This window comes from Notolabrus celidotus, chromosome 10, assembly GCF_009762535.1.
Source record: "Notolabrus celidotus isolate fNotCel1 chromosome 10, fNotCel1.pri, whole genome shotgun sequence".
NCBI classification, from domain to species: Eukaryota; Metazoa; Chordata; class Actinopteri; order Labriformes; family Labridae; genus Notolabrus; species Notolabrus celidotus.
Window position 1 is genome coordinate 23,293,498 of NC_048281.1, and position 27,276 is coordinate 23,320,773.

General features: G+C 40.6%; 1 protein-coding gene across 2 annotated transcripts in view; it reads right to left on the reverse strand.

The window, feature by feature from the left end:
- Positions 1-1,084: 1,084 nt before the first annotated feature.
- LOC117819877 (transmembrane protein FAM155A) overlaps positions 1,085-27,276 on the reverse strand; it is a 182,632-nt gene continuing 156,440 nt past the window's right edge. For both annotated transcript variants that reach the window (XM_034693383.1, XM_034693382.1), the window contains 2 exons: positions 9,342-9,513; positions 1,085-5,218 (listed from right to left, as the gene is read on the reverse strand). In XM_034693383.1, coding sequence (XP_034549274.1) covers positions 4,917-5,218; positions 9,342-9,513 — 474 coding nt within the window. In that variant the 3' untranslated portion in view covers positions 1,085-4,916. The remainder of the gene's footprint in view (positions 5,219-9,341; positions 9,514-27,276) is intronic.

The window sequence follows — 27,276 nt, forward strand, 5'->3', positions numbered from 1 at the left end:
TGAAGGACAACACATACGCACAGCTGCGTATAAAGCAGACGTGCATGACGCCGCATGACAAAACACATGTCCAACAGTTGGTCTGTGATGGCTGATGCATCACAGCGAGATGGCAGACGTGATAGGCAGAATGAAGCCACATGTATGTCTTCAAGAGATCCCTTACATGCGTTCATGGTGAGAGTTTTGTGAGGTTTATGAGGTGCAATCCATATATTGCTAACATGGCACATTTCTAAGACACTGAGGAACCCTGTTTCACTTATTTTTGCTGGGTATGTTAAGTCATGAAAAGCAGCGGGGTTTGAATTGATGGACATTTTAACACAATACAAACTTTGGCACCAGTTTCAGGTCACTGTCCACGTCGTACCCTCATCTCCAACGCCTCTGACATCTTCTATTAGGAATATGGGAACATTCGACAGTAATAACCCTAGTTTGTTCTGGGTCTTGGGGCGTTGAAACTGTTATTGCACACTGTACAGTACAATGGTTTCGCACTAATGACGAAGCAGCTTTAGGGCTGCAGTGATTAATGGGACACCTAATGTAGCAGGTCCCTGTGGGTCTGCAGACAATCGTGGTTTGCCACACCTGTGCTGCAGCCTCCAAGGTCATGACAAAGCTAATGAGCTCCCTGGAGAACACATAGCAATTAGCAGGAGACCGAAACAGACTTTTGCATATGTCCATATGCAGATGACACACATACTTACACACAAAACAGCACACCTTCCCTTCAGGGCCTATCATGTTTTCTCCCAGAGCTCAGCCGTCTTGATTCCTTTGTATATGACAGTTCTTGTGTGGTAGGTCCTCAGCAGCAGTAGCAATATAAAAGAATACAAATGGCTCCCTCTACTGGTGACCAAGAGAATAGCAGCATTTTTCTATCACTGAATGTGGTCATACAAGACAAACAAGGTGGGCTGTGCAGAATGACAATGAGCAGTTATGTATTCATGCAAGCAGGAATGAATAGATTGGGGTGGGGTCTAAACAGCATTAAAGTCAAAATAGGCCAACATATTGATTATATAGACATGATGTGATTAATAATAATGAATCTTAAATCCTCATATATGCTGTATAATAAAATTCTTGACATCAGATATCAGATTGGACATCTCATTTAGGTAACATACTTGACAGTGGAAAAAAAAATGCATTCAGCAACATCTGTTTTTCTTCGAATACCTGATCTCACAGCCGTGTTCATCGAAGAGACAAAAGAAATGTCTAGAAACTAAAGAAAAAGTCAGCCCTTAAGGTCACACCATTCCTTTCTGCTCACATGCTGGTCAACATTGATGAAATAAACAGAAGTGTCAGCTTATACTTAAGATGATTATCAGGTTAAGCCATCAGTGCTTTCACAAAAATGACATGCTCCTCTCTCTGAATTTGTTTCTGTTCCTGCTCTCTAGTAACAGCCAGTGGAGTCCCTCTGCAGGGCAGGCGTACAAGGTCCGAAAGAAACAGGAAATGAGCCGTGTTTGGAACTTTTATCGTCTGCTTATAATTTGGATGGTGTGTGTTCGGTGTTTGGTGTCTCTGACTGTGTTGATGATGACGATGTTTGTACTGTTTATCTTAATAAGCCCTTTACTTAATGTTTTGAGGAGAAAAGTACAAGACAGTGGGCATGCTACAGGAGCTGATTTGGGATCAGATGTGTTGTGGAGTGGGGCTGAGGACAAACAACAAAAAGAGGCTATCATATTTTCACAGAGAGCCTCAACATGCAATTTATGAGAGAAGGTTACACATTTGGATTCAACAGAAACACACTGATCATTTGGAGCGAATTGACTCTGTGTTGTCGATATGTAGAATATAAGTCTTTATGTATTTACTGGCCTGTTTAACAAACACTTTGAGTGGTCAGGAGATATTCTTATATATTACTGAAGGTAGCATTCTACATCTCCTTTTGAAATTCTTTCTATTCATTATCATCAGAATTCATTAGAACTACATTTTCCTGATTGTATAAGTCCTTAAAGGCAACATCTAGTCACCATGCTTCCTTTGAACAAAAAGGCCTGAGGGTAAAGGATCGACACTTATATATACGTCAGTGTCATAGACTGCATAAAAGAAGGGGACATGGCATCTGGGTTGGACATGGGAAGCCCGAAGCAACTGCAATTTGCAAAAATAGGTCCAAATGTATAGAATTTAAAAAGCCTATATGTTAGTTGATAAATAAACTTAAAAATGATTCTATGACCTCGTTCTATAGTTTCAGGTCTTCTTTAGTACGGCATGTAGAGTTAAATAAATGATGCTTTTGGATATGCTTACATCGTCATTGGCAGGTCCAACTACCATACCAACCTCTAAATCAGAATAGAGCTGTAGCAACACATATATAGATATGGCAGCCCCAAAACCTGGTCCAATTTATATCCTTGCCTGGCTCCCAAAAACAAACAGTGAAAGCCAAGACGCCAAACAAACATGGCAGCTGCTATGTCCACTTCTTTCATACAGTCTCTGGCAAATTTTATTATGTTAAAATTCTTAAACTGCTGATCACATGTGATTATCCATCACATATGATAAGTAAGATGAGAAAAAAGAAAAAGCTCTTCAGACAGAGTAGAGACAGGAACCTTAAGTAATCATACTCTTTATCTCATTTATATTAGTTCCAATGGGGAGTACCTTTAAACTCTAAAATAACAGAAGCTCCTCTATTTGGAGCGTCACTGATTCAAATATGGAAAAGCTCTGGTGCCTGATGTCAGTCAACTCTGCTGAGCCAAGATGCTGAAAAGTGTCCAGGATCTGAACAGGGTTTTGGATGAATGCCTGAAATCACAGCTTTGGTTAAGACTAGCTTAACACAGCTTCATGTTTTGTTCTGTGAGATAAAGTCATTCTGTGTGCTTGAGAGTGTTGAGAAAGTGGCATACTACTTCATAGTTCGACAAAAAAAGAGACACTGCAAATTTCTTACGCTAGAAAACTGATTTTTTTTTGTTGTTGACAATTAGAGGCTTTACTCAAAGTGGTGAGGCGCTTCAGCATTAGCTTAACTTTCTCCAACAGAGCTCATAGACTGTATCAAACATGGTCAACACAACAGCCATTCAAAGTGAAGCCAGAACTTTTAAAGCTCCCCCTAGTGACTGGCTGCAGTATCAGTCTAAAATCCCGCCCCTTCCATTATAACAGATGGAACATGGGTCAAACTTGAAAATCAAAACACACATCACATGCTATCTATCATTTAACTTAGTTTTTATAATGCTGATTTATGTGGAAGTGTTCGATTTTGGGGGAAGTATAGCTTTAACAAGTTATTTGAGGTTTAAAAGAGGATTGATTGACAGCTCTGTTGACAAATACAGGCTCCAGCAGCGTTCTGTACCTGATTAGCAGAGTAGAGGAGGAACAGCAAGAGAAGAACTCGATGGACTTTACATAACCATGTGTGTCCACTTCAAATCAACACAAGTATCTGTTCCGCTGTGGACTCTACCGACCTGAGGGATCTTTGATGTCTTATCAGAAGGTGAAATGTGTGCTTTGGTAAGCAGAGGAGGTGTAACGTGAGGGTCGCCGGGTCGCTTCTGTGCATGCCTTGGCTGCACTAGCGCAATATGTCAGCACCTATGGTGGCGGCGTTTTGGCTTCACATCCCATAATTGGAGGAGATGGAGGTGTGGTGTCCATATTGGTATACAGTCGATGGCTTGGCTAGAGTGAAACATGGAAGAAGGAGATCCAATCCTAAGCACTGGTCAGTTAAAGGGGGATTTTAAATGATGTAACTTTTAACATTTTTTAACATTTTTTTACACCTGAAAGGACATAAAAAATTGATGCTAACTGTTCTAAATTTGTTCACATGGCTCAGCCCTGTTATCGTGTTAGTTTGGAGCTCAAAGAATCATCATCATCAGAATCAGTTCTACTGGTTAGATAACACTCACCAGACCCTTTGAGTGCTGGAGAAATTATTCCAATTTGTTCCTGTTGTTTCTCACAGTTTAGCCAGGTGTTAGCTTTTTACTGATGCTAATTACACAAATGTTTTGGTCTGTGAATATCTCACAAAACAAAGTGAGGGAAAACCAGAAACCTGTGTTAAACACAGTGCTTATTATGGATATCAGAAGCACTTTCCAAAGCCGGGTTAAGATCAGCGTGATTTTGGCCAGCAGAGCTAAACCGCATCAGAGAGAGATGGAGAGAGGGGGGCTCCATGAAAACATCGTTGCTGTACCTGCCTGGTAGGTAGACTTTAAGGGTCTGTGTTATTACCACACACTCATCTCCTCATACACACATAGAGACATGCATACAAGCACACAAACACGCCCACACATGCTCGTGCACACGCACGCACACGCACACACACACACACAGTAAATCTAGAAACACAAACCCTTGCACGCACAAACTTGCAGCTAATTAATTTCTTAACACATTATCTGTTTTATCTGAGAGCAGATTTTCTTCCTCTATGAGAGACCCAGAAACAAACACAAAGGATGAACATTAGAAAGAGAATATGATTGTGTTACTCCATAGTCAGCCAGTGCAACAGAAACCAAGAATTGGAACACAGTGTAAAAAAGCGTAGTGAGAGAAACTCAGCCATGAGGAAGCTGACCTTCCCACTCAACAAAGGCTGTGGCATTGTCCCCTTTCTATCTAAGGGACCTTTTGAATCCCTTAGTGTGTCAGTTTGTTTATTTGTTTATTTGTTTTTGATTGATTTGTGTGTCTTATTCGTCCCAGAGAGTCCCACATTTTCCATTAGCCGGAGAGCGTTGCAGAATGTCCACAGGCACACAGCTCCAGCCGCTCGCACAACCCGTGCCTGTATTTTTCCACATCTGTTGCCATGGTGAGGGAATCCCCCACCCCGACAACCTCTCTGCCTCCTGGCGGCTCCATCACTCCTCGTTGGCAGGGCTCTCCTCAAGAGGCGTGATGGCGGGGAGGCCCAGTCCTGTTGCATTGTGGGATGCAGTGAGGCTGGCAACAGTGTGTAGGAGGACGAGGACCAGCAGGCAGAGTTTGAGCCGGCTGTTACACAGTCTGCAGGCTGCCGAGGAGCTGAGGGAGGTACGGTGCTGGCACGGCGGGTGAGTTCTTTTCAGGGTCCCCCGGGATCGGTTGTCCACTTTTAAGTCCCACCGAACGTCACAGCACTCTGCCTTGGGGTCCACACCTGATGGATAGTCCTCCAGCAGCCCTGGGGGTTGTTTCAAGTTAGAGAAGTTAAAAAGAGTTAACTCAACAGTTCTATATAATAAACTCTGTACTTGCTAAGTGTCACTGAAGTAGTAGAGCTGGAGCCGTGTGCCTGTGTGTGACTGAGGTAGTTCTGCAAAGCAAGAGGTGACAGACCCTCATCACTGTGTCCTTTATGAGAAGGTTGCTTGGCCTTCTCTTGAGCAGAGGCGACACAAACATTGAGATTTGTATATTATGGCATTATAGATACTACATTACTCCCTCTTCTGATTGGCTCGTTCTGAAAGCCCCTTGAGCTTACACTGAACTCGGTCGGTCACAATTTTCCATTGATGCCAATTACATCGGACTTCCACCAGATCCATGTCCAGTCTGTCTCCGATCTGCTGTGGTCCGGCTCCATGCTCTCTCGTCCGTCAACACCACCGGCTGTGTTTTCAGAACGTAGCACGGAGCAGGACCGTCGGACAGCTTAAATAATGTGACCAAGGTTTTCCGACTCCTCTCCTCATCTGTGTCGTCTTTATCGTCCTCTGAAAACCTCTGACCTGATGACTCCAGACCTGGCTCCACTCATCATGGCGGTTGTTGTAGTTAAGTGAAGTACGATCTAGTGATAACAGGATGTGTTTATTCTGAAAATTAACAGGATGTTTTAATCTGGTTTTGGTGCCTGACTTCCTCCTGTCCCGCTCGATCTGCTCTGTTGCGTCGTCCTCCGGCATCCGGCAAAAAAAGAAGTCTTGCTTATCTGATCCGGAGGACTCCAACCCGCCGAATCAGAGACGGAGCCAGAGCGCAACCGAGCAGATCGAGTGGAAGTTAAACACATTGACCTGAATAGAACCTCTCAGATCTGGTGCCATGACAGATCGTAAATGGATCTGGTGGAATTTGGCCGTAACTCATGGAATACCCTCCAACAGACACTTAAGATCACACATATTCCCTCTCTTGCAGATTTTAAGACTTTAACTTCTGACCACCATGTCTCAATCTGTTTTAATTCATCTTTTGATTTGTGAATGATTATACGTGTTTGTTCGTTGTTTCTAATTTGCCTGTGATCTCAAGGGAAACCTTGATGTCCTTTTGAATATGTATAAAGGTTTTAATAACAAAGTAGAAACTCTGGTCTGAAAACACTGAACAAGCTCAGTGCAGTGAGATGTGAGACAGAACAAGCAAAGAGGAAAAACAGGAGAAAAACACTATGCAGTTACTGTAAACTACACTCACACAGAACAAATCTGAGCCGAGTACACAAACACAGAAGTTTTCAATGGACTCTAAAATAAAAAATAAATAAACAGTGATTACATAAAAGCTGAGTGAGAAGCCAAGTGTGCGAATCCTGCTTAGCTTTCTGAATGTTGTAACTCTGGTGTTCTGAGTTGATTCCTCAATCATGTCGAGATGTTTCATTTTCAGCGTCTCTTCTAACTTCTCTGTTTGTTTGAAGTTTTTCATATATGTGATTAAGATGTTTACTCCTTTTGACAGTGTGTTATTTCAAGTGTTTTCATAAGCTGCACTGTACTGAGCTGTCAACCAAGAAGAGTGTGGGATTCTTCTTTTTTTATACGCTGCACCACTAATGTCTCTTTTCTATTCCACTCTGCAAACCTCAGTGAATGACTGATATTGGGCTACACATACATATATATTACAGAAGTGCCTTTGTATCCTGGCTGTGCCAAAAATACCACATTCAAAAAACACAAGTCACATTCTTCTGAGTACGACATCGTCAAACCGGTTTGAATCAAAATTTTCTGCATCAGCTCAAGGACTGACATCACAAATAGAAATCTGACACGCTCTGCTCTGGCATTATGAACACAGGAGGGGTTTGTCAGGGCCTGGCTGCACGCTAATGCTAATGACTGAACTTTAAAGGAGTGTGTGCCCACTCAGCACAGTTTGACTGTCAACAGCTTCACAGTGACATGAGAAACAGTGTAATTACTGAAAGTTCCCAGCGATGAATCTGTATTTAGATCAGCCTTGTTTTTTCAGAGGTGTTGACAAAATACCGCGTAGAGACATGGCACGACACAAACTGATGTTCTGTAATAGTTGCTGTCTTATTATTGTTACTTGTTTAGCAGCATAGGTCCTGCTGGATGGGTCAGCTTGTGTTCACAGAGTACACTGAACAACTGACATCCTTAAAACGCCTCCTTTTACTACCTAAAAAATAAAGCGTCTAAAAATGTGATCATATTTGTCAGAAAAGACAAAAAAAAGGAACAAAAACACTTATCATGCTATCAATCTTGACTTGATTGGCATAGTTTACTCTTAATTTGTATTGCTATTTTAAATGCTTTTATTCATCTTAGACTTTTATCTTCACCTTTTTTATTCTCTTAACTAGTTATGTTGTATATTTATTTACTTATCTCTTAACTATTTATCTTTGTTTTTTATTTATATACATTTATTCCAAATGGTGTGCATTAGTCGTTACTTCTAAATCCATGTCTGCTCTATGTTAAGTCATGAAATATTTGATTTTTGATTTTTTTCAACCCCTGTAAAGCACACTGAATTGCATTTGATTTTGTATGAAAGGTGCTCTATAAATAAAGCTTGATTTATTGATTGATATATGGTCGAGGCAGATGGCTGTCTAACATGAGTCTGGTTCTGCTTGAGGTTTCTGCATTGTCTCTTAGATTTCCTCTTAGTCCCTGTCATAGAAGGCCTGCTGCTACGGACGTGCCAGACTCCAGCTGCTACTACTACTACTATCCCTCTCACCACTATCATCTCTCTCTTCATCTCACTCTATCCCTCTTCAAACCCTAACTCTGTCAAGGTAGATGGCTGTCTGACATGAGTCTGGTTCTGCTCGAGGTTTCTGCCTGTTAAAAGGATGTTATTCTTTGCAGCTGTAACTTGCTAAATACTGCAAGGTGCAATGCTCATAGTGAGTTAAGATGAGATAAAACGGAGTCTGGTCAGTAAGAGGGGACTGAATCTTACCCTGTCTTGATGTTGGGATTTTGTTAATAATTTAACATAGAGTATGGTCTAGACCTGCTCTGGTTGTAAAAGCGTCTTGAGATAAGGTTTGTTGTGATTTGGCGCTATACAAATAAAGATTGATTGATAGATATGGTCTCTGCCTCAGATACAACAAAGACAATAGCTTCTGTAAATGCTCTGAATTGTGAAGCAAATGTGTTTAAGGAAGTATAAGGTACTCCTGTTTCAGCAACATTTGCAATTATCTACAGAGCCCAGCTTTGAGAAAATGCCTAGGCCTTAAGTACGTCTGAGACTTTATTTTGAGGATATTTTTGGCTATGGTCTTTTACCCAGATGTCTTGAGAGCAACAGAAGGATAGAGTATTGACAGCCTTAGCCCTTCTTTTCAAAGAGCAACAAAATAAGTTGTGTTTGATACTCTTAATAAATACATGAATCAGTGCACATGAGTAGAAAAACTCACACAAACATGTGCATGAGATTCAGTTGGTGGCCAAAATCGCCACCAGAGAGCAGCATCAACCTGTTCTGATGGAGTCTCTCTTCAACGTGATGTGGGGACAAAAATCTGATTCATAATTCCAACCAGAGTGTCTTTGAGTATTTGTGTGTTTACGTCTGTCCTGGGATGAAGTACAGATCTGCTTTCACTATGTATACGTTTCATTACAGACAGACAGGCTTTCCACAACTCTGCAGAAGCCTCTGGGAGCTGTGATCCTCATCGACACTGTCTTGTTTCCATGTATCATCCTGTTGTGATTAGACAGAACATCCTGTCGCTGTAAAGTCACAAGTGTTCACTGTGGGTCAGTCAGAGGTTCTGTGATTAAGACAGACGGTGCTCTAGCTATGTGCACGTGTGTTAGCTGCATACTGGTTAAATCAGTGTAGGTTAGCACATTTAAGAAATTTGTTGCAAAAATAAACGCAGAGGCAGAATAAAAGAGAGTAAACAGCCGTACCTCTACTGTCAAGGACATTAACAGAGTATATGAATAAATAGTTACAGATAGGTGTATTGAAAGGGCTGTAGAGTTGTATTAAGCATGTTGTAGGCTGATGCCAAGCTTTAAAATACAGTACAAAAGAAGGAAGCACAAGTGTAAGGTGTTTTTTTGTACCTGTGCATATAAAACTGGGGCTGCCTCCGTGAATGAGATCATCATTGTCGGGCAGGACAAAGGGGCACCGCTGCTGCACCTCCAGGCAGTACTGACCACAGGGGATCCTCCTGCTGCAGTGCATCTGGGAGGTCTGGAAGTACTGGGAACATAGCCATGGCTTATACACCATCTAAGAAGGAGAGACAGAGGGGTGAGGGGAGAAGGAGGGGTGAAGAGAGAGGATATCGATGAGTTAGGAAGGGTTGCATTGCATGATGCACACTCTCACACTCACACATGTCGGTGCATCATCCATGACCTCTACAGCTATCGATTCACACAGGGCTGAGCAGATACCCCGCCGGTTCTGATGTCCACTGTTAAAGGAAGGGGGATGTAGCGGGGGAAGTCATCACTTGGTGTGTGAGTGTGCAGAGTTATCTAACATCCTCTTCAGAGAACAATCTGCTGCTTTGATCATTTGAGAGGAAAAAATAGTGCTTTTACATACAGGGATGTACAAATGATGGAATCAATAACAGACGTTTTTCTGTCTTTACACAGACTGGATGAAAATCATGCAACAGAAGAACTGCAACAATATTTTAGTTTTTTTGAAAAACACTAATTTAATGTGGACCAAATTTCACACCCATCTAGAGAAGAAAAAATAGAAATCATAAGTAAAGATAACCACCTGGTAAAACATTAATGAGGGACATGCATTAGAAAACAGATTAACCCAAGTGACTGTATTTTTGTATTCTAAAGCAAAATTGGCCTTAAAGTGTTTATGTTTTGTCAAACCTGTATTTAAAACATAGTTTTACTCCTTATATTTTAACCCAGCATGAGAGGTGTGTGGTCTGTCTCTGTCTGTTGTTTATTTTTTTATTTCATTTTTTTTCCAGTTTTTATTTATTTATTTATTCAGTCACTCATTTAAGTGTCTTATGTGTTTTATTATTAATATTATTATTTTATTTTTTAAGTGTCTTATATGTTTTATCTGTTTTATTAATATTAGTACTAGTTTTTTTGAAAGTGTCTTATGTTTTTTATTATTACTATTATTATAATACAATTTTAAAGTGTCGTTTTTTTGTATTATTAATCTATATATATTCTAAATAGTCTTATGTGTGTTATTATCATTATATTTTTATTTTTCAATGTTTCATATGGTTTGTGTTTTATAAATGTTAAAGATTTTTTTTTTTTTTACTGTTTTACGTACTGTTTGTTTTAACTTTTTTTACCTCACTTTGCAGCAATTTGGTAAACAATTGTTTTTTATATGTGCCTTATAAATAAAGCAGATTGGATTGGAAACCAAAGGCCAAGTTTTTGCAACTGAAATTCATGTTCTAATGTTGAGAAATACAAAAGTAAAAAAGTGGAGAAACTAAGGAACCTGTTTACAGCAGGGGGCATTCATTGGATACACTGTGGAAACATCAACCAACAAGCATAAATCATAATATGAAGGGTAAAAGTAAACCGGTGATTAAATGTGTAATGTAGCTTCGTATCAAACAAGCTGATTACTTAAATAATATCCACCTCCAGTTTGTCCTGAAACCACTGGATGATAATAAAGTGGTGCTGCACGGTAGAGTTTCAGGAGCAGGACCACACCTCAAATGCACCTTTCTCTGCACTCCCAGGCTTGGCCCTGTTGCAGCCATGTACCTGACACCAGTCCCTCCATATTCAGATGTATACACAGAGTTCATTACATTTTGGCCATTTCATATGGTTGCTAAAAATGGGTTCATTACCATCCATGATGGCGGTCAAAACAAAAGCCATCAAAGTTTACATTCAAACAATCTAGACAACTTCCTTTCTTAGCACATCACTTCAAAGAACATGTTGAGAATCCTTACTGCCTTCCTCTATCAGTTGTTTGACCTCAGTCTGCATCCAAATCTTCCACTCTGGATACAGCTGTCCTCATGCTTAAACGCTACCCTGTTCTTGGTTTTCTCATACATGCTCCGAACTCCCCATGTCAACCCCTCACTTTGACCCCAGATGCATACCAGAGATGTCTTGTTATCAGACAGACTGGACAAGCCAGCCATCCCCTGTCTTTAATTTCAAAAACAAATCACAGCTGAATCCTTTATAAACCCACAAAAACTACTCGCAATTCCAAACAGCCATCAAACCAATTCTCGTCTTAAAGTTCGGACAAGCGGCTCCTCAATCCTGGTTCCACCAACAGTTCCAACACAATCTCACTCTCCTCCTCCTCGGCCTCCTACGATGGCATACCAGAACATCTCATACAAATAATGGGCCACTGGTCCTGCCAAGCATATCACAGCCACAGGAGATCTCGTATCCACTCAGCCTTGCTGTTTGTAACTGGAGGTTTTTGGGGGTTCGTCGTGCATGGGAGCTGCAGCGAATCCCCAAATAGATGGCAGCAACAAGTTCAACATTTATACTCATTATTCCACTTTAATCAATAAATGATTGTCAAATTGAAACCTATTGCTCTGCTCAGCTGTAAAAAGGCAGGCTGGCGTGGTTTTAAAAATTGGTGAGGGAATTTTCTGCAACATATTTCAGGAAAAAACACCGGCGCAATCAGCAGGTTTTGTAGACTCATCATTCGGTGTAATTAACTCAAAAACAGCACTGCTTTAACAAAAACATGAAAGAACAAAGAGGGATGTTTTTGTTTGTGTGAGGTAATTTGGTGTGTGTTTTTCTCACCCATTGTCTCCACTACATTAATGCACAAGTGGGGACAAATGATTTACTTAGCACCTTCTTTTTCTCCTCTCCTGCGATAAGGTGGTCGCCTCATTGTGTGCCATTATCACCTGCGGCAATTAGCTGGTATTTCCTGTGGAACACTCAAGGGACTGTGAGGCAAGCTAGCACCTGCAGCAGGCTAATCAGCAGGCCTGAAAACAGTGCAGCACTCCACGGATCATGTCACTTCGATACAGTATTTGGCGACAATGCAGTGGAGAGAATAGGAGGACAAATACTGAGTAAAAAAAGGATGAGTTTCGCTTTAAAGGTCAATAACAGACATGAAAGACTTGTTTGATGACTTTTTCAAACACCAGAGATGAGCTCACAATTAATACTGTATGAACAATAAAGCATGATCAAAGCTTTGATCACATTCTGACTGTTTTCCTCATTAAGAAGCTGTCCTTCTTCCTTCACTGCTCATGATATGTTAATGTCTCATTTTACAAATGAGTCTGCATATAAATAAGCAGAATGGGATTCAAATGAGGGGGAATGCATTAGGAAATTCTTCAAAATTGCCTGTCTTTGATTCATTTTTGCAAATTATTCAGCAGTTGAGTGGTGCATAATACTGCAGGTTAAACTGTTACAGGGAAATAAAGGAAAAGTGTATTAAAAGCTTATTGTGACAAATAGCTTTTTTCTTGTACTCAAACATTGCTTGTGCGTTTGATAGCCCCACTGAGATTTAATTTTGTAACATTTTAAACTTATTGTATCAGACAATTGTATAAATATTCATTCAGATACGATAGGAAATGTTGGTTTGGATCATCTGTCACGCAAACACATGACTGAGAGGCATTTATATATGCATGACTGAACATGTGCACATACTGACATCTGTACTGCAAATTGCTGCATGCTAGTAATTAGATTTCCAGGCAGAGATAAGGTTGGTTTCAGAGGAAACTACACACACACACACACACACACACACACACACACACACACACACACACACACACACACACACACACACACACACACACACACACACACACACACACACACACACACACACACACACACACACACAAATATTCACAAACACAAACACACATCGAAGCCCTTCTCTCTGATCTATCACCATGTGAATGCCACATATGGAAATACAGTCACATGACTTAATGTCCCATCTTGTACACATTAGATTAACATACCTAAACGATTAACCTCCTGTGTGTGTGTTTGTGTGTGTGTGTGTGTGTGTGTGTGTGTGTGTGTGTGTGTGTGTGTGTGTGTGTGTGTGTGTGTGTGTGTGTGTGTGTGTGTATGTGTCACATTTTCCCGCTCATGTCCTTCTCTGGTGTTTGGACTCCTGCTCACCCTGTAGCTGTCAGCACAAGCACATGAAGACAAACTGAGTGAAATTCAGCACCTCTCACTTTGCGCCAGCAGTGTCATCGACCATGAGTGTCGAGCAGTTTCTGTTTTCGCTGTTTGTCTGGTATTTCCCATACTCAGCAGAAGCAGCAGCAGAAGCTCAGGGAACAAAGTCAAGGTCTGTCTGGTCAATCGCAGCGCAGCTTAGACATGAATCAGAAAATCAAAGGCTGAATAATCAATAACATCACAACTGAGGAGATTACCTGTAAACACCCCCTGAAGCAGCTCCATAGCTTTGACTGAAGCCTGGTAGAGTCAGTTTCATACAAGTGTCACTGTTCTCAATTCCCATCAACAGATTAGATGTAGGTGACACTAAGAGACAGCCTCCAGGGCTGAGAGGTGAAGCCAGTGTGGAAGTGCCAAATCTGCAGTTCCTTGTTTGGTCACTAGAGGCTGGCTCCAAAAGCGAGTCAATCTCCATTGGGCCCAAAATTAACATGTTTACAGCCTGGAACAACAACAAAAAAGTTTTTGTCTCCAGCAAATTTATCTTTTAATGACTGTGGAGCAGGGAGTGACTTTTTATACAGGCAAACTCACCTGCTTCACTTAAATTAATACTGGGAGTTAAGATTATCAGGGGTATGGTACTTTGAGTGACAGGTAAATGCTCCAATCTGTCTGCTTGACATTACCTAAGCTAATTACATCACTCTTCACAGTGTTTGTGCTGTAGAAGCAGGTTGGACGAGATATGTTCCAGTAGCAACCAGCTGCACGTAACTTTTGAACAGCGGTGTAAGAATGGTCATATTTAACATTAGACAAATAAATCAGTGCATCATCAGGAGGGAGGTACAGTGGGACCTCTCTCTCTCTCTGACTATCTGCAGAGCATGTATCAGGAAAGAGGTAGAGAGCGAGGAGAGATCTAAATCACTGATCACAGTTACGGATAAAATAATGATAATGTTAAAATAGTTGCGGAGTAGACTTGCGTGACTAAAAATATACTTAGTTATCGCCTTTTTCGATTGCAATTTTTTTCATGCAAACATTAGACAAACCATATGGCTTTATGTACCAGTTACAACATAAACGGGATCCCAAGATGTTTGGGCTCCAGATTTTTTACAGAAGGAAACTCTAGTTTTTTTACTCATATTTATCACTAAAAAGCAGGTAAGGCTTGTTGTCTTCTTCAGTGTTTGTAACATATTTGTTTTTTGTAGTGTAGGAGTCAGAGAGGCTTTTCTCTTGAGTGATTGTGCTGGGCCATTATGATGAGAAGACCACTTATTTTGAAATATACTGTACCTACAGTACTTGTAAGAGTTTCGATTGCCAGCAAGTGGCGAGTCCACTTCGCCTAACAAGCCCTCTTATTGCTTCTGTAGTCTGATAAATAACAGCTCTGGTCAGCTGATAGAAACTGGTTCAATGGGAAACCTGGAGTTAAACTAGCTCATTTACCAGCTTTCTGTCCAGAAAGCTACTATGGTGATGGCTAATGGCTGAACTCTAGGCATCGAAAAGGCAGTCAAAACCACCGTCTGGAACGACAGCAGCTCTGGCTATTGTTTATCAGTCTGTTGGTGACAGCTCGTCATGCATCTACAACAAATAAAAGCAAGTGAGCTCTATGAGACCGCAAGTAGGCAGAACATCTGTCTGAGGTGCAACAGATTGGGCCCTCTGCCACACAGTCATGTCCTTTTGCACTCAGTCCCAGTTAGTGAAGCCTGCTGCTGCTGCTGCTGCATACAAAGCTTCTCTCCCTCAACCATCAGTCTGCTGTAGAGCCATGACTAGTGGTTTATCATCCTGCTGTCAAATCTCAGAGAGAGGGAGAAAGAGAGAGCGAGCATGCGAGCCAGAGAGAGAGAGCAGGAGGGGTGTCATGACGGGGATGGTGTTAGGATGGACTCTTTCTCTCCTTTTTATAACTTCCTTCAGTCTGCTGTTCTCTGTCAGCCCCCTGAGGGGGAGAGTAAAACACTGCCGTCTCCTCAATCAGTGAGTTAGAGGTCAGCCAGCTGGCTCTCAAATTTTTACTCTCGTCTCTCTGTCACCTTTCACTTCCTCTTACATCTCCCATTCACTTCACTGTCCTGACTCCTGTCATTGTGTCGTCTCTATCACCGAGGGTGCTACAGCGATACAGTCTCAAAATACAGGCCTTAGGTTACATTTGTTGGTGATACTTTTACAGTACCCTGTCAGACTGGAACAAACATGACAACCTAGAAAAAGTGGCAAAGGATGCTACAATGGAGCTCAGTCAGGAGTATAAATAAGTCTTTATTACATTGGTTGCACAATATTTATCAGGCATTGACTACAATAATCATCATTAGCTGTGCCTTGTCAATATGTTGTGTGTACAGTATGAATGTGATTTGGCAGAGGGGAAATTTCATCTGCAGTCAAATTTGCATCAGCACAGCAACAGTAGGGATGTTCAAAATTGACTCATCTCCTTGTTGTTTTAATGGAAATCTAAATTCAACCAACTGACTGGTATGAAAGTAAGAAAACATCCGGAAAACAGTTAAGCCCAGTTTACCTCCTCAAATGCCATTCCCTATCTTGCCACCTCAGATGCCAATCTCCTGTCTCCCATCACCAAGTCAAAGCACTGCATCTTGGGGGACAGAGCCTTTGTGCTGCCCCAACTCTCCGGAACTCTCTCCCTCCAAACATCCGCAACTATGAGTCACTTCTCTCATTTAAAAATCAACTCAAAAACTACCTCTTCAAAAAAAGCCTACAAAACGTGACCTTTACTCCCTCCCTATCTCTTATCTGTCCTTCTGTATCCTGTACCTTTATCTGTTTTGCACACCATGTAAGGCGTCTTTGAGTATCTAGGAAAGCGCTATATAAGTCCAATCAATTCTGATTATTCATTATTATAAAATGGTTGCTAATGTGAGAAGAGCTAGCACCACCAGCCTTTGGTCCTCCTTGTTAGTTAACATCCACATGCCTGTGCTGGTTACACATTGCCCCAATGGAGAGGTTATATGCCAGTTTAACTGGACACAGCTAACATACAACTTCATCTTCATGTCCTGGATCAAAAATGCTGCCATACAGTCATCTGTGCATGCTTACATCCTGGTAGTGGAGCATGATAGCATTACAGTGGTAGCCATTAATGGAAGCGACAGCCCCAGCTAGTGGCTGGCGGTTAGCACTACAGCTACACAGGTGCTTACGCAGGATTACCGCACCTGTTAGGCTGTTTATAGGATGGCGGACATTGAGCTTATGCGTTACCTTTTAAGAGGAAATATGCAAAGACATTATTTATTTTTTAGGTCTTCTACTGTGTGCTCAGAAACACCACACGCATTTACCCGGTTCAAGATCTTCAGCCAAACTTTCCCTTTATCCTTGTTTGTTATCTTTGACGATTGACTTGCTGATAATAGCTGTTTGTTCATTCTATATTCTTGTAATAAAATGTCCATTTCTTCCCCTGAAAAGTAGTTTTTTCTGGATCTTCTCAGTCACACCGGTACCGCTCGCCATGTTTATTGTTGTTTATGCATTGTAGGCATGCACAATTCAAATTTGTTGGATCAGGGAGGAGGTTCCCTGAACATTTGCAGTCGTGCATGCGGCTAACGCTATGGCCAAATGGGACGTTCCATAACGGTACGTTAAGACTAATGGTCCCATTTATGTAATGGCTTCATGTGCATATGGGCCCTGGTCCTTACATGCAACAATTATGTTTAGGATTGGTTAAATGTAGGATAATAACACACAATTCAACCAACATACATTCAGTTCATCAAGTCAATGGTTCATTGATACAACATCTTTAGGAATAATTAAACTAACGCATGAAAGCACTAAATTATCAAATATTGGGACATTGTTAAAAAAAGAAAGATTAGCAAATCCTCATACACACCACATTATTACACCATGAGTCTGTTAGCTCTATGTTTGTCCTTTAACATAACTAGTTCTCTCTGCCAGTACAAATGCTTCTAACTTGTCATGTCTTCCATCTTAGTCAGTGACTGTTAAAACATCTTGCAGATCCTTCAGATTAAAAGCCTGTCAGCAGGAGAGGGATAATGCCAGCTGCTTGGAGTCTTTTTTTATGTGACGGTGTTGAGATTGATAGACAGTATCAGCCAGTTAAACATTAATAGTGAAACTATTGGACTGAAAATAAGCCGTGCAAGTCGGAAAATCTGTCTCTGTCCACACAGGCATGAGATGTTTTCCATTTTACAGATCTCAATCATTATATGTCAACACTTTTCTGATGGCAGCAGGATTCTGTAGAGAGGCTGATGTATGGGGTTGAATGCTTCCATATTACAGTAAAGACGCTGGCCAGGAACTTCACTGAATGAAACAAAAGCTGCAGTTCAGAGTTCAGATGCACAGGGAATGAAGTTAAAGTCAATGAAAAGAAGACAGTGGATGTGAAGAGATGCAGATTTGCTCAAGGCAAAGACTTGTGCTACTGTAATAAATGACAGCTTTGTGGTTGTTAGAGTTCCACAGACTCCACAAAGGTTATGCACTGTATAAAAACAGATATCAGCAGAAAGGAGAAACAAAAATTAAAGAAAGTGCGGCTCCTACGTGTCCGTTAGAGCACTCACACACAGAGTCGGGGCTTGTTGTAACAGTAAAAGTCAGCCATGAAACTTGTTCCTTGCTTCCGGCCAAAAGATAAAACATGGTCAAAGCGAGATGAGAGATTGCTTTTGCAGTTTGGAAACAAGCGACTTGAAAAAATTAAAGTTATACTGCTATCTTCAGCTCTACACCGCACATTATTTTTCATTTTTAAAATTAGAATCTCTAGTTACACCTCCTCTCCCTGCGCTCTCTCTGGTTTGTTTTACTGCTAGTGATGTGGAGAGTTGAGGCTCAGCTGTCTCCTGGATTGGATTATTTCATAACGATTAGACTAATAAGGTTGTAATTGATGGAGGGCCTCTCACTGCCCTGTGGTATTGGTTTTAAGTGGCCCCGGATGGCCCTGCCTTGTCAGTGCCTTGTCTTTAATGTTTTATCTGGACTTGTGGTCGGGGCTAAACTGCTGACAGAGGCCCAGGGAGCAGCTAGCAACACACCAGATTACTGCAACTCATTTGTCTTCAGCATGCAGTACAGTGTGCAGCAGAGAGACAGGGAGACACATAAACACAAGCAGAGCCTCATGAGCTGCCTTGTCAATTACAACTAACACAGCCATTCACTGCTTCGCTGCATTGAGGCTATCCTTTTCTCCTTTATCCTCTTTTCTGCTCTGTTATTCAAATGATCTGCAGCTGAAATAACGGAGCAGAACAAGTGTACAGTACAATTTGTGTCGGAGTGAGGGATGAGAATAAAACAACAAAGAAAAATTCTAAAAACTAAGCATTTTATTAGTTAAGCCTCATCCTTTCTGCTTCCTATTGATTTTCACCAGAAAATACACTAATGCTTATTTTGCTGCTCAGGATTTTACAGCTGTTTAAACTGATTATCATCCAGAGTTTGACTCCATGCACAATTTTCTGCTGCAAAAATACTTTATAGTCGACTGGCAGAGTTAAGAAGATCTTTGGAGAAATCAGATAAAAAGCAACAAATTTCCTCTGAGTGTTTTAAAGAACCAGAAATGATAAAACAAGGCTTTACATTTGGATTTGTGTGTCCTGATGTTTTTTAATACAGTAATATATTTCAGTCAGGAACACTAGTGTCATAGATTTAATCATTTATTGCCTAATGGAAATACAGTTATGCTTGGCTCTATAAGCTCTGCTTTCATACTCCCAAGGTTAGCAGACTGTTTTGGCTTTCCAGGGAGTGTACTGCAAAATCCCTTCCAAGGGTAAAACAGACGTTTAGACTAGACTAGACAAGTGGAGGTGGAGTGGGGTGGAGGAGGCAAAGTTAACTAACAGCAGCGGAATGTGTACACATAAAGGTGTTGCAGGGATCATTGCGCGGGAAGACATGTTTATATAGACCATCATTAGAATGAGCTGTGATTGGTTGTGTGGATTGGAGACAATGATTGAAACTGCAGCTTGACAGTTGACGGCAGCTGAGGCGTATGAATTATGTGTCCTGCATGAACTAACGCAAGATATTCCAAATAAAGGGTCACATTTCATTTCATGCAGGGCAGCAACAAAAAACAACCAGGTTAGTCGTCTAGTCACCGGTTAATGAATTGTACAGTTAATGGCTCTTATCGGCTACATGGTGATGAAGTGGGTAGCGCTATTGCCTCACAGCAAAAAAGGGTTCCTGGTTTGAATCCCTGGTCAGACAGGTGCCTTTCTGTGTGGAGTTTGCATGTTCTCCCTGTGCATGTGTGGGTTCTCTCCGGGTACTCCGGCCTTCTCCCACAGTCCAGAAACATGCTTGTCAGGTTAATTGGTCACTCTAAATTGCCCGTAGTAGTGAGTGTGTGCGGGAATGATAGGTTGGCGACCTGTCCAGGGTGTACCCTTCCTGGTGTCAGCTGGGATAGGCTCCAGCCCCCCGCGACCCTGAACGGGATAAGCGGTTAAGATGATGGATGGCTCTTATCCAACTACTAGCTCTTGAATTTAAGATTGTTAACTAGTGTTAATGTAATATATGTTTAAATGTGTAGTGTGATTACCATTGGCTACTGCCAATGAAACAGTTATCTTTGTTTTGTTTACCTAATGCTTTGAGATCACTGTTTTGCATGGGCAACTCTTGGCAGAGATAGTAAGGATACGACATGGCTCACTCCTCAGCAACTATGGGAAAGCTATGATTTAAAAACACAGCATTAAAAACAAGAACAATGACATACTGACTATTTATTGCCAATACAGTTTGGTAGTTTGAAATTTTGACAATAATGTCGACTCATTGTTGCACCCATCCTGAAATGAATTAAAAATCATGTGCTCTGTATACTGTCCACTTTCCCCACAGAAGCTCAGATTATCATTCTGCATGCTCTCCACAGTGTTGGATAAAATAAGCAGCCCATTTGAGCAGTGACACTAAAGCAGTCCGAGATGTAAGGGGTCAAATAGAGGGTGTTCTTCAGTGGGAGCCAGTGTGTAAACTATCATTTTTATTCCTGCTGCAGCAGGAAAAGCAGCAAAGCCTCATGGGAGCTCTACAACAACAAGGGGCTGAATGGCCAGCTGGGAAAGGTTACTCCAAAAATAATCTGAAAAACAACATGCACTTGCACATTGACAAACAAACGATCATCCATGGCTAAACATGTTGGTAAGTCAATGACTGTAATCAAGCGTGAACTCAAACACAAAGGAAAAACAAATAAAGGAATGAGCATGTATAATCAACTCAGTATGATTGCAGAAATACCATGCTAACTTAAGCGGATAACATTTAATTGGCTGTGATGTCCTTGTGTATATAATATAAAAATGGATGCGCCTGGGGTGCAAACACCTGGCACGCGTACAAATAGCAATCAGCAGTGGTTATATAGAGAAAATGTAACGTGGCTAATGATCTAAACAACAAGACTGACACGAAATGAGCAGGCGGGTTCAGCCAAGACGGCTCAAGGAGCCAATGAGAGTGTAATAGTTAAACAAAAAGGACGAGCAAGGCTGAAGCTACAACATAAAACATTGATGAACACACTCAACTAAACACATTCAACCACATCACTGCTGGATGTGAATGACTGTGTGGATATGTAAGGCCTGCCATGACACAAACATGATTATACACCGCTACTGTTAACACAATACGGTCACTATGGGCTTGGCATTTCTTTCTTTCTTTCTTTCTTTCTTTCTTTCTTTAACCAGGTAAAAGACTCATTGAGGTTTAAAACCTATGTTTCAAGAGTGACCTGGCCAAGAAGGCAGCACAAACTAGGTTACAACACACAACAAGCAAACAAAACAACACAAATAAAATACGGTCACAGTTTCACATGGTTACATGATTACACAGTGCAATCACAAGATCCAATTGAGCTTGTTTCTCTGTCTTTTACGATTGACTTGAATTCCCCCAGAGTTACAAGATGTGTCAGTTTCAAGTCCTTCTGCACATCATTCAGAGTAAAACGGGTCTGAAAATTTAAAAGCTTGGCTTTATAATGTAATTACCAACTTCAAGAGCAAGTTTAACTAAGTGAGGTTATTAGAAGACAAATAAGGATAAAGAGATTTGGACCATAACAATTCTTGATCAAAACCCCAGGAACTACCATCACTGTAACATCATTCAAAAGTATAATTTAACATTTAATAACATTTTCAACATTTATAACATTTAATAATATTTCACAGCTTACTTTGTTTTGCAGATTAGGGCATCTCCAAGAGGTGACTGTTCAGCTAAATTTAGGAAAACTGCTTTCAGACAATCTGCTTTTTCGGTAGGAGCTGCAGAAAAGTGGAACTCAATTCTGACCGATATCAGATACTGCGCAAGCTTCAGTGTTTTTAAAACAAAACTGAAATCATGGCTCAAGGCAAACCAGTCATGTGATCACTGATTTAACCTTTGTAGCTCATTTAGCTAACTCTGGCTCAGCAGTTGTGTTATGCACGGTCCCTGTCAACTAATAAACTAAACTAAACTAAACTTTATTTTACCCTGACATCAGAGTTTTCATGCCTTGGGATTCTTAATGTAAAGTACAACAAACATTATGAGTCCTGAATAGTAAAATAGCAGCAGTACAGGTCACATAAAAAATTAATGACTGAAGATACGGTCAGGGCAGTGTTTGAATTAATAATGGATCATTAATGAATTTCCTCCATGCAATAGTTGTCCACTGCCTACAAGAGAGTATCAGCCAGGACATGTTTTTGGCACATGCACAGAACACCTAAAAGGAGGCAGGTGAATTACCGGTGATTTAGAATTAGAGGTAGAAATTCACTTATCCTTTGCTGTTTCTTTGAAATAAACAAATAAATCCCTGTTTGTGAACACCCTGCCTGAAAACAATACATTGATTGACAATTTCAGGTCAGGAGATGGTGTTCCTGGGCCATCCCCTCTCCCCTCTCTCGCTCTATCCTGGTTTCCTGCCACAGTGTGAGCTCTGTGTGGGCACGCACACTCATGCTAACAGGCACTCAGCAGTCAGAGTGACTCAGTCAAAGTAACGACTTACTTAAAAGCAGATATCAGGTATGTGGCCATGCAACGCATAATCATATTGTTCATTTTCATTTTTATGTTAATATTGATACTTGACACTAAATGGACGGCACTTGTAAAACCTTTCTAGTTTTCCCACCACTAGAAGCGTTTTACTCTGTGAGCCACGTTCACACAAACACTTCTAAGCTGACAGTGGAGGCTAACATACAAGATGCTCAACAAGATCTAATTCAAGTCATACTAATGGATTTGTTTGGGAAAAATGTGTTTTTCAGTATGTTGTAATTTGTATGTATAATTTAGAGTATTATAGATTAATAGATCATTAAATGTCTCATTTTTTATTTAACCTTTATTTAACCAGGTAAGTCATTAAGAACAAATTCTTATTTACAGTGACGACCTGGCAAGAGGCACAGCCTTTTCAGGGGTAAAGGGTCAAGGATAACAGTAATGATAAAAACAAACACAAACAATCTTCAAAGACAAGTTAAACATGACAGGACAGAACAGAGCAAATAACGAACGGTGACAGCAGGAGACCAGGATTAAAAGCAGTTGCAGGTATGTTTAAGAGTTTTCATGAGAGAGTTCCTGAAGGCTGGTTTTGAGATGTAGTTGACCAGTTTTAAAGTTTTCTGTAAATTGTTCCAGTCTGTGGGCACAGCAGACTAAAATGATGACTGACCGATGACTGAATGTGTTTTGATTACATCTCAGACAGTTTGGAGTTTCATCTTGTTTTAAAAAAATGAAAGCGAGTACATAAGTTTGTGCACAGTGCAGCTCCTCTTTTTAATGTTTGAAAGTAAAACATGCCTAACAGCATTCATTTAGGCACTTTCCTGTTTGTCACTTAATTAAAAGGCAGTGTTCTCTTCACATTGTTATTAGATTTTCCAATCAATTTTATATATGACACTACTCACAAGTTACTCACTACTTGAGTAGTTTTTTTTAGGTGCTTATTTACTCTTACTCAAGTACTTAAGTACTCTTAAGTACTCTTACTTCTACTTGAGAAGTCATCACTGCAAAGTAACAGTACTTTTACTTGAGTACTGTTTTGGTTTACTCTACCCACCATCTACCCACCATCCACTCTCTGATTATTTCCTCCTCTTTCATTCATTCCAACGTGGAAAAAAAACATGCAAGTGTTGTCCCTACCCTTTCCTTTTCTGTAATGTCATCGTGTTTTGTGAATTTTCCTGAAATGTTGATTTTTTTTTGCCCTTCAGGGCTACCGTACATTACTGAAGATGGTAAACATACCTGCCAATCATCAGAAGGTTGGTTAGAAACCAAAACAATGAGCAGAAAGAAACTTAAGTACAAGAGTAATTTCACCATCAAATGATTACAGGAATGTTAGACATGTTTGTTTTAGGTTTATAATAAGTTTTCCAAATGTTTGTCTTGCTCTTTGTTATTCACTTTGACAGAACATGTGAAGTTATGTGCCACTATTAAAGTGTTGGACATCACATGTGATTAAAAAAAAAACAAAAAGAAAAACCGACCTGATCAGAAAAAAGAAAAAAATACCTGGACAAGGCAAAAAGAAAACTCTAAAAGGAAAAAGAAAATGTCACACAAGAGTCAGTTCTGGCCCGGCTAGAGTCAAATGACTAAAGTCCAAACAACTTAAGGAAAAATAGAAATACATACAAAACTGAGCTCTATGTATGCTGCCTTTACGACTAGACAGACAGCTTTACTTTTACACTCCAGAGATAAGAAGTGGAAAAACTCCTCTGTGAGAACACAGAACAATGATAGAGTGTCAGACGAAGATATGGTGATGAGGAATTGTGCATGAGAGGATGAAGATGGATGAAGAAGATAGAGGACATTTTCTTCACGGAGCACATCCATATGCAAAAAACATTTGCCCTAAAACTCATTTTGTTGATTAATCAAGGTTATCTGGATGTAATTCATTGGCACTGTCATGCTGACACTTACACTGATAATTAATTTGACAAAGATAATTATCAGCAAGATGGGCCCACTGTGAGTTAGAGTGATGAATCAACACCCACTGCAGCCTTACAGCATGCTGTTAGCTGTAGCCGGCCATGTCTTCAGGCGTTTGGCCCATGTACCTGCAGCTTCCCTGCGACTATGATGGGGTCACATTCCTGCAGCTCCAGACATGTAAACCTGTTTTTAATAAACCAACGTCTGTTTAGAGGAAAGACAGCCTCATAACCCTGTGATTCTGATGCTTTTGTTTTGCTTTTTTTAGAACCTTCAGCCTATGAGGTCTAATTTTCATTTTTTTTGATGAAGATGGCTTTTATTTTGGAAGGACTTTGGTAAGAAAAAGACTTCCTGCAATGACAATTTGGTGAGAAGAAACTGTAAAATGAAGGGTAAAAGGTAAACTATTTTATATATATTAGTATTTGTATATATTAACAGCAGTGTTGTAGAGGTGAAGTCCAGAACTTGGGCTCAAATCCTGTTTTTGAAGACTTGTGACAACTTGGACTCCTGCACTGATGACTCCAACTTGGACTTGGGCATTGACCGCATTCAGATTTGGAAGATGTGCTTTTATCTTTTTTATAAGTCCCGAATAATTCATTCTATTTTGAACACTGTCACGTGTCTTCACCTGGACGCATGTTCAAATGCTCTCTCGTTCAGCAACAGTTCCTGCCAGGATGCTCAAGGAGATGCCACAAACTGTGAGTTTTGTTTTGGAAGATTTTACATTAACTGCAAGCAAAAGCAGTGCAACCTGTTCAATATGCAAACAAACCGTCCAGGAGAAGACCAGCACGAGTTTACACTTTAACAGACCTGTCCAGGATGCTCCCAGAAAAGTAAGTGAGATGCTGAAGTTACTTGGATTGTTGATAAAATAACTGTTAGCTTACTGCTACACAGCTAACCACACAGCTTCAAACAAAAGACCAATTTCTCTTTTTACAACTGCTTTCCCTCCTGCTGCTTGCTTTCCATGCCACTCCACCTCACCCCTGCTCACCCCCCCTTGTCTCCCTCTGCAGTGTGTACTGCAGCAGTTGGATGAAAAATGGCCAGGATTTGGGGGGGTGGTGGGAAGGAGCTGGCGCAAGGTTGCCAGCAGAGACAAAACAGATACACACACTCACCTTCAGACACATACTGTGCTCTATGTCTGGCTTGGCTGCGCTATTCCTCTGGCTTGCTCTCTTTCTGTCTCTTTAACAGGTGAAGCATACACACACAATAACACACACAGGAGAAAGAGTTAGAGATACGCAAGGAGAGGCGATGTGTCAGCAGGTCTGTGCAGTATTAACAACCTACAGTTGTTGGGGGCTTGTTACCTGGGGTTTTTCCTCTGAGTATAGATGACCCCTCCAGACGGGCCATGTTGGCCCCACTGTAGCCTTTTAAGGAGGTCACTTGTCCTAAATCTGACTCCTAGTTTTGCACCTGAATCCCAGACATTAGAGAAGTGGTTAATTGATTTATTCTATTTGACATATACAAGCATGCACACATGTGCACGCAAACACACAGAATCTCTCCCCTCAGATGTTTTTGTGTTTGCATCCTCATAAAAAGAAAACCATCCAATCCCTGTTCATTGGGGACAGGCAAGAACGATAAAGTCGGAGAGAAAAAAGGGAGGAATCTTCAAAGGGTGTCACTGAAGTTTATCTCTGTGTTTGGTTGGGGGAGGGTAATCTGAGCTTTGTTCAAAGCCAAACAGGAGGAAAAAAAGCTGTATCTTTTAATTAAAGCTGAAGTGAAAGTAAGATCCATGGAAAGCAAAAAAGGTGGAGGAACAGGTGAGGGAAAAGCTAATTGAATGTCTGACTGACAGGAGGTTTTGGTCCGTCTGAAAAAGTGTTGATATTATGTAGACAGTATGTTTGCTTAATACAGAAAGTAGGGGTCAAAATCGCCAGCCATTGAGTCTCTTTATAGGGAACAGGAAAACTCATTTCTGGGCTCAGTTTTAAGTGACAAAACTTGGATCTCCCTCTGCATTGTATATCCACATGTCTTCCAGTAAGAGTAAACAGTAATGTGTCCACTAAATCTTTTTATTTTGTAGAGCAGATAAAGGTCATGTATTGGTTTCATTTTTGATTATAGATTACAGAATTACTGATAAGAAGCAAAAACGAATTCAATCAAAAACATTTCACCATGTACAGATCTTGCAGTAGTAACAATCTCTGCTTCATACTAGGGTCAAACATGATGATTATGATTTCATGCTGTTGTATCCAGAGCTGCTATACACTGCTTTCAAGTATTAGATGAACAACTGTATTACTGCAACCATTTATATTCTTGTGAAAGAAGCTACTGACAAAGTGGTGTGTATTAGTACTTACAGGCTGTGTCCAAAAATCACACGCTAATTCACTCCTCCCAATATCTACTTAGAGATTCTCTGGAGTGGATAATATAGTGAGCTTATTGGCACAGTAAAAATTCCACTCAGACATTGCCAGACATCTTTGCTGCACAATCAAAATGAGTGGCTTAACCCCGGTCTGGGATCAGTAATAACGGCATGAATTTTGGTAATGACTAAAATTATGCGGTGTTTATTTTCACAGACAAAAGTAGAGAAATATAAAACACAGTATCATCAACAAAGTAATGAAACCATATTTTTGAGCCACAACTCACTTATTTGTCTTGAGCATACAGACTATACTCTGGCAAAAATTCCATCCATCCATCAATCCATCCATCCATC